General features: G+C 43.8%; 1 protein-coding gene across 1 annotated transcript in view; it reads right to left on the bottom strand.

Annotated features, from left to right (window-relative positions):
- Positions 1-470: 470 nt before the first annotated feature.
- The window catches only part of SLC22A3 (solute carrier family 22 member 3), a 107,095-nt gene continuing 98,821 nt past the window's right edge, over positions 471-8,744 (bottom strand). Inside the window, exons 9-11 of the mRNA XM_035297109.3 lie at positions 8,049-8,161; positions 4,054-4,153; positions 471-2,043 (exon numbers count right to left, since the gene is read on the bottom strand). Of these exons, the coding sequence (XP_035153000.1) occupies positions 1,983-2,043; positions 4,054-4,153; positions 8,049-8,161 (274 nt within the window). The 3' untranslated portion in view covers positions 471-1,982. The remainder of the gene's footprint in view (positions 2,044-4,053; positions 4,154-8,048; positions 8,162-8,744) is intronic.

The following is an 8,744-nucleotide window of genomic DNA, read 5'->3' as shown; positions in this document are numbered from 1 at the left end:
GCCGAGTATTCCTTGGAAGTCGTCCACGCATTTGCCTCATCAGCTAACGAGGGCTTGACACACATTTCCACTGTCTTTATTCCTGACACAGAGACGAACGTTTTCAAAGCTGCAACATGTACAGAGAGCCCTGAGAGCCGGTTCTGTTATTGGGAATGAAATCTGTTGCTGACTGTCGACTTGAGCCCAGAGGGGACCCAGAGCAGAGAGGGGTATATCAGGGAGTGAACTGGGCCATGAGCGTGTAACACAAGAGCAGCTGAGAGTCTGAATGTTATTCTGGAGCACATGTGAGTCTAGGACGGGTGCCAGGAGCATGTGAATGGACAGCAAGCTAATACTGAAGGTGGACCCCTTATTTTCCATCACTAATTTCCTGCCCAATTTTTAACCAGTCTGCCGCTCACTGTCACAGGAGAATGACCTGTGGCAGTGACATGTTTAGAAGGAAGAGAAAGGACAAATGTACATTTTTTACAATTTAAAATTTTAATTGTTGCCAAACAAACATATCCACTCAAAATACAATTTAACAACGCAGCAGTCATCTTACAGCAAAGAAATGCAGAGAAGAGCAAAACTGCAAGTGACTGAGCCAAGGGTGAATGTAGTCTCCAATCCTCAGAGAGCCGTGTTTATTTCAGTGACAAACAGATCATTTGTATTCAATTCTGATGTGCTTTAAGGGTTAAGATCCTCATTTTACAATTAGCGCACGTGCATACACTGTGACCTGTTCTCCTTACAGAAGTGTTCTTCCTCATGGTCAGTGTTTCCCTTTGGTACCAATTTTGCCTGTTCACGTAAAGTATTTCGTTTTTAAAACTCAGCATAAAAGATTGCATCTGAAAAGATAATGAGTATACAGTACAAAGCAGAACACACAAGTCCCACATTTCAAAGCCTCGATAACAAAAAAGAAAAATCAAATCCTTTACTAGTCTCCATAAAGTCATTTATAAACTTCTGCTGATCCTGTTAAGCATGGATATAACTGACTTTTTCTTTTAAATTGAAACATAAGCTTTTCTCCAAGACATGTCAGAGTGCCAAGACTGAATGGGAACTGTCCATGTTTTTCACTTCTGACCACACAGGCTCCAGCAGAGCTGAACTCACAAAGGTAGGAAAAATATCCCTTCACTGTTAAAATCCTACAACCCAGAAATCATAATCCATGGGATTTGTTTAGTAAAGAAGGGAATCTGTGGCTCTAGGTGTCCACTAAAGAAGGGCCAAAAATGTCCCAGATCATCTCAGAACCATAGCATTATTTTATAATTAACAGAGTCAAGTCCCCAGACTGTACAGCAAATTGGTTCTTATTGCTGCAAAGGGGCCTAAACCATGCCTGGGCCTCCGGATGCTACAGAGGAGGTGGACGGGAGAGACTCCTAACCTGTTCACATTGCGAAGGTGTACGGGACCCAAGGTGAGCAGAGAACATGAATGCTCATGCCCCGTGGCCCAAGTGCCTGTGATTCAGCCTCCTTAACAGGATTCTCAAATCTTCATCCTCCATGCAGTCTTCAGAATGGTCAGTTAGGGGCTTAATACCTTGACTGATCGGATTTGATGAGCACATTTCTTTACAACTTTCTCAAATCCTTGGTTGGCACATCCCACATTCTTGATGGAGTTGTCGTGAGAATCGGGTCGGGGGGAGGGGCTTCTCCTGTCTCTCTTTAGCCTAAAGGGTCAGACCACAGAGAACACAAGGAAAAAATCCAGGAAGGGCTGTGCACCTGACAGGTTGTTAAGCTGGCTACATATTATGTGTTCCCAGAAAATTCAACAGCATTACAAATTCTAATTCATCCAACTTTATATAAAAATACTCTGGATAGTTTGTAGTCTTTATACAGTATTACAACAGCGCAGCATAATGTAGCTGAAATGCACACGTGCACTTCTGCAAGGCACAGCTTTGCAAGGAGGATCAGCTCCTGGATAGTTCCGTCCTTCCGTCTTTGGCAGGGACCTTAAAGGTGAGAGTTGGAAACGGGGGTTTTCTTATTCCTGCCACATTTATAGGAATGTGGACTGAAAAAAAAAGGAGAAATTATTTATGAAAGACTATGCAACTAGTTAGAAGAGGGTCTTCTGTTATTATTTAACGGTATAGCTGGTTTTGATCAGACACTCATGCATAACATGTCATGAAAACCCAACTCTAAGGTAACAACACAATCTGTCTTCAGGCTCATTTTTTATCTGCATTTAGACCCTAGGCAGGGGTTAGTTAGCATTATAGCATTTAAGTTCTTTATGAATTGCTACTGAATTAACATATGTTTGGAAATGAGCTGTTAACATGAACAAAACCCAGCAGAAATGATACAATAATTCATTGTGATTTTAGAAGAGAAATACTAACGGGTTTTAGTAATTTAGCACTAAGTGATTTTTGTAGAGTAAATAATCATGGATCACAACTAATGCGCTTAATTTGTAACACTGTAAACCATACTTCTGCTAGTTTTTTTCATATGTGGAGACTAGGTATAATTAATTAATGCAGCACACTTTCCATTATGAAAAATTATAAACAGGAAAAATTAGAAAGAATCTGTGTAACTTAAATTTTTGCTGGTATAATTCTTCATGCTTATGTGTTAGTTGGATATTGATTTTCCTTACACACCGTTTAGACAACACACCCTCCACCCACATGCCCCAAGCCAAAAAAAAAGTCTCTTCCAGCTGTTTATTTCTAATGTGACTGAAGTGGTAGAAGAGTCTTGGCTTTAAAGGGTTTCCTTTTCTCCCATTATTTCCTGATGAGTTTGCAAAACTGACCCCTGATTGGTTTGGGGATCAAGAATGAATGCATCACTCTCACTGTGTAAATAGACAGCAGTCAGTGGAATAGAATCAAAGGGAAGAGAGCTGTTCCTTAGTATTTTTGATATAGCAAAAATATTTAGAGCTCCATAACCGTAATTCCTAGGTCATTATTAATATTGCTTTTTTAGTTTTTAAATTAGTTGCTAAATCATTTTTTAAAACTACACAAACAACACAAGACTGTGTGTTCTAAGTTTTCTAAAAAATGAAACAGTACAGAAGTCTCTGGCAAGAAAGTGATGGCCCTCCCTTCCCTACCCCTCTTCTAAGCACATTTGTGTCCACAGAGAACTATTATTATTATTTTACATCTTTTACTGTACATTCTCATATTCATAGTCTCTATATTTTTTAAAAATTTCAAACAAAATTAGAAGGAATACGTGTAATGTGAATTTTTCTTGATATAAGTCCTTGTGTTAATATATTGGCTAGGTATTAGCTTTCCCTATACACTATTTAAACACCACCCCCTTCCAAAACTCAATCTCTTTCTCTTTTCTGTATCTTCCTACTAATGTGTATTATCTATCTATAATCTATTATCTATTTGTCTATCCACCTATCTATCCAGACATTATCTATCATCTATTATTTATCAGTTGTCTATCTACTACCACTTATCTATGATTATCAACTATTATATCTGTCTATCTACTATCATCCATCTACCTATTCTCTATCATCTGCCTATCTATCATCTATGTACCACCTGTCTTCCCATCCAGCTACAGAGTGGCGTTGCCTTTGGTTTTATTTTTTTATAAATACTATAACATGTTGTTCAGTGAAGTTTCACCTTGTAATCAGTCTTGAGAAGCTGCTTACGCCATTCCGTCTAGTCAGACCTGACCCCTCCTCACTCTGTAGAGTAAGCCACCCTGTTAATCCCCTGCCACTGCATGTCCCCTTGATTTCCACTTTTCCACATCATCAGTTCCTTCCTTTAGACTTCTGACTCTTACAACCCTACATGGAAGTGCTTCTCTCTTCACGACCACGTTTAAAAAATAATGTGTATTCTTATATAGCTTTGGAGGTTTTTTTTTTACATGAACCTTTTGTATCTACTTTGAATTTTTTGCTTATGAGATGAGGATATATTCTTATTTTTTCCCTATGGATATTCAATTTTCTCTACATCATTTATTCCCCAGCGGTTTGAAATGTTGCTTTAATTTAGGGAGCATGAATTTTGGACAGTACCTGCCAAGTTTTTCTACATCATCCACTGTCTCTGGCAGGGCAATACCCTTGGTTTCAGGCAAAAGCATCACAAGGCCACCACAGATGGATGCCAGGATACCTATGGAATAGGGGAAACATGTTACCACCCCAGGAAGACACAGTTGGGCCCTCTCCCATGGGCCTGCTCACTCTAAAGCTGCCATGTTGCTCACTGGAGTAGCTCTCAGCCACAGCAACCTCTGCATCCCAGGTGCCCCGACTTTACCACAATTTGAAATATTCTCTTCCTTCCTCAAACTCTGAGCAGCACCAAGGCCCCTGTATACACATCTCACAGTAATTGACTGAGTGCCTTCTCACGGTCCAACACCCAAGGCCTCCCCTCCTGCATTATAGGGAAACAGACGTGCTGCAGGGAAGGCCCCTCTGTGCCTGCTCACTGACGCTACACTTACCTGCTCCTCTCCCTCCCACTCCTCCTGTCACCTTACAATGGAAGACTTGTCCTGGTGTCTACCCCAGGACCAGCCTTCACCTAGGCCTGTCTCTTTGGGTTCCTCACTGGGTAGGTATCAACCCTTTCTCCAGTATCTTCAACCTATTGGAAGAAGCTTTCAAATACATTCAGATCTTTTCTGTTTGACTTCTCTCGATCTCACATCATACTTCCATTACCATCCTTTCTTTTTCTGCTCTTTAGAGCCAAGTTCTTGAAAAGCCACCCTCTCCTATTTTCTCCACTTCTTTGTATCCTAGTGGTGTGCTGGTAAATGCCTAACAACCTGCTTTGGGCAACCAAGCTCTGATTGGCAGCATCTGCCAATGTGTACAGTGTAAATGCTCCCACTGTGGGCCCTTGGGGTTACTGACACAACATCCCTGACTGACCACTAGGAAGAGATGCAGGAGCCCCATGAATGGTGCTTCCACCATAAAGATGCAGCAGACACAACCTCGGGAGCACAGGTAATACTGAAGATGTAGTAGATGAATTAGGAGCCAACGAGAGTTCCTAATAAATACTCAATTTATTTATTACCCCTGTTTCTCATATATTTAATATTCTTTGCTTTTTAATGATATCTGTGCTTGGCAACTGGCTTACAAAATTCTTGAAAGTGTAGCTGATTTGCCTCTGTGTCTCCACCCAAATCTCATCTGGAATTGTAATTCCCATGTGTTGAGGGCGGGACCTAGTGGAAGGTGATCAGATCATGGGGGAGGTTCCCCCATGCTGTTCTCATGATAGTGAGTGAGTTCTCATGAGCTCTGATGGTTTTATAAGTGGTAATTTCCCCCGCTCTTCTCTCACTCGCTGCCATGTGGGACATACCTGCTTCCCCTTCTGCCATGATTGTAAGTTTCCTGAGGCCTCCCCAGCCATATGGAACTGGAGTCAATTAAACCTCTTTGCTTTATAAATTACCCAGTCTCAGGCAGTTATTTATAGCAGTGGCAAACAGACTAATAATGGCAGCAGTCAGCCCTGGTGAGTGGGAAGTGCTAGCACCAGCACAGCACCATGCTCCAGGTCCTGCCTCTGCCTGCCGTCCCCTGGACTCAGCCTATATCCTCCCTGGCTCTGCTCCAGCCAGGTTCTGTCTGCCTCTCACTGGCCACCAGATCCACATGCACTACTTTCAATCCTTAGGGTGGGCCTGGTCTCATGCCCTCCTGTCTCGGGTTTCTCGCCTGGTTTTCACTTCCTTGGTCACCTCCTCTCCTGCCTAGGTCTGTCCCTTTTGCCACCCCTCAGGTCTCTGTCCTAGGCCTCTGTTTTCCTCTTGCTCTGTCCTGATTTTCTGGGGGACTTGGGCCACTCCCTCAGCTTTAACCATTCTCTACTGCCAGGTGGCTTCCAGCTCTTCATCCCGAGACCATACATCCCTCCTGAGTTCAGCAGTGTTGAGCCTCCTGGTTTCTATTTCCACTTGAACTCTTCCAGATGCCTCAAACGGTGCACAGCCAACACAAAGTCCCATCACCCTGCAGAGCCCCAGTCTTGCTGCTCCAGTGCCTGTGCCACTGATGTCTCCCCAGGCGCCTGGGCTTTCCAGCTCACCCTGCCCTCTCCCTGTGCCCATCAGTGGCCCCATCTTGCTGAACTGGCTTCTAAGATGTTTATTCAATGTGTCCACCCTCTCCATTCCCATTGCCACTCCCTTATTAGAAGAAGTCACTATGATCTCCTCTAGATGACATTCTTGAATTGTCACCCCCAGTGACAAAATATCTGCCATTAGAGGGACGATGCTGGGGTCCTTCCAACCCACTTGCATATCTGTGTTTCTATGATGCAAGCCAGTTCTGTTCACCCCAGGGTGAAACTATCCAGTTGCTTTCCACTGCTATGTGGATAAAGAGCAAAGCCTTGGGCATGTCTGTGAGGCCCTTCCAGATCTGGCCCCTACCCTTCCCTGGCGCCGCCTCCCTTCAGGCCCAGCTCACACCTGCACTCCATCCTCTAGTGCCAGGTGCTTAAGATGTGGCATCTTCTTGCCCTGAACTTTCCACTGCCTGGAGCACAGCCAGCCCCTCTCAGCCTAGACATTGCTTCCTTCCTCCCTGGCCTGCTTCCCTCCACTCAGTGGTCAAGGGTCCCTGTGACTTATTCTCATAGCAGCCTCTGCTTTCAGGGTCTCAACAGTTGTCACTGAGTTTTTAGAAATTCAGCTGTCTCCCCTTGCAGTCTCAGGCCCTGCCTGCCTGCCAGCCACTGGGCCATGGGCTACAGTCCTGAAGTTCGTGTGCCATGTCTCTGGATTACTCTGTCTGCTGGAAAGTGGGACTTTCTGCTTTTTCATGCTGACCACAGAATTAATGCTCAGCTTGATGACCAAATCCCATACAGCAATTTGAGGTGATCCTCTATTGGGGTCATGGTGTCAAGTGGTAGAAACTCTCTGTCCCTCACACTCTCAAAGGACTTTTGCATGAATTAGAAGGTCAGTCCTCATGGGCTGAGTATTTTCATTCAAATTTCAGCTGCTGAACAATAAATGAAAAACATTCTCTACCAGGAATAAGGAAGCAGAGGTGGAGAAAGTTTTGGGAGAGAAAGGGGCCAACCTGTATCCTTTACTGCTGAGGAGGGGGTAGGGAGTGTGTGGAACCCAGGTGGGACAGTTGGAGCGGCTCTGGAAGAGTGGGCACTGAATTCCTCAAGGTCCCTCCTAGACTGTGAGTCTGTCCCCTCACACGTCCTAGGGAAGCTGGAGGTGGGAGGAGGGGTGCACTCCAGGGACCTGGAAGAAGTGATGGAATGTGTGCCAGGGATTCTGCGTCCCCTGCTCCCTCAGCATGGCATTTTTAGCATCAGAGCAAATGAAGATATGATGTCAAGAGACAGAGAACACCAGAAATACAATTAGTCATTAGGCTTATTTTTGTTATTTTCATTGTTTAATTATTTTAGAGCTAGGGTCTCACCCTGTCGCCCAGGCTGGAGTGCAATGGCACAATCAGCTCGCTGCGGCCTTGGTCCTCCTGCCTCAGCATCATGAGTAGCTGGGACTACAGGCACCTGTGGATCACCATGCCTAGCTAAGTTTTTAGTTTTTGTCGAGACAGAGTCTTGCTATGTTGCCCAAGCTGGTCTTGAGCTCCTGGGCCCATCCAATCCTCCCACCTTGGTCTTACAGGCATGAGCCACTGCACCTCGCCCTCAGTTTTAAATATGTTGAAGATTTAGTTTAGCCCCCTGAAAATTATTGGTTCTGTTCTCTAACACCATAAGAGTTTCAATAGCATTGAACTCAGAACCCAAAGAAGGAACGCTAATTGAACATTATTTATCACCACCATTTAATATAAAGTATATTAAAACCATTGATTATAGTTGAATTGTCTCCTCAGAACTGAATATAGATGAAATAAATGTCATAACTATCAATGGAATCGTTATTATAATAAAACACAATGAATATCATTATCAAAACTAATAATTATTGTAAGTTTCTATTAATACAAAGAAGGCAGATGAAAGCTCTTAAGAATGGCAAGTGAGTTCTTACCAAAGATGATCAGAGGTAGTTCTAGCCACACAGCTGCCAGCCGAAAGAGCAGAAACGGGGCTATGATTCCCCCAAAATCACACAGACCCGAACAAAGCGAAACTCCAAAGTTTCTGTTGAATGAAAAGTAAGTTTAAATGAAAACTATGTCAATAAACGACCTCAAGATAATCAACATATTCAGACATACTAAATGACAAAGAAAGTGTGATACTTTTCATTTTCTAACTTTGAAAACGACTACTCTAGTGAATGCTAAGCAAAACATTTCCATTCTATTCTGCGCGTTTCACTAGTGACGAATTCTCCAGCGTGGGTGGAGGCTGTTACCTATCAGCAACCCACTGCCCTGCCTGCTCTGGGTCACTTCGGGCCACTTTTGTTTCCTCGCGTGAGGGCGGAGTGTGCCCAGGGAATACTTCCCCAGCAGAGGAGGTCGATTCGCACTAATCCGTGCACACTGTCTTATTTCATCCTTCATAGCCAGCTGCTCACCACTGCAACGCACATAATGCCGTCAAAAGAGAGGCCACGGCCTTGTGGCAGGTGGCGCTGATGGATGCAGATTTAATCCACAGTCTCAGCAAGGGCACCTAGAGGTCTTCTGATTCCAAGTCCAATGCCCTTACCAAAACCGTTATAGTGTGTGTGAAGATATTCATATGAGAAATACTTCTCTCACAAAATGCAGCAGGC

This window comes from Callithrix jacchus, chromosome 4 (assembly GCF_049354715.1).
Source record: "Callithrix jacchus isolate 240 chromosome 4, calJac240_pri, whole genome shotgun sequence".
NCBI lineage: Eukaryota > Metazoa > Chordata > Mammalia > Primates > Cebidae > Callithrix > Callithrix jacchus.
The sequence above is the reverse complement of the archived record's forward strand: the minus strand, read 5'-3'. Positions and strand labels throughout refer to the sequence as shown.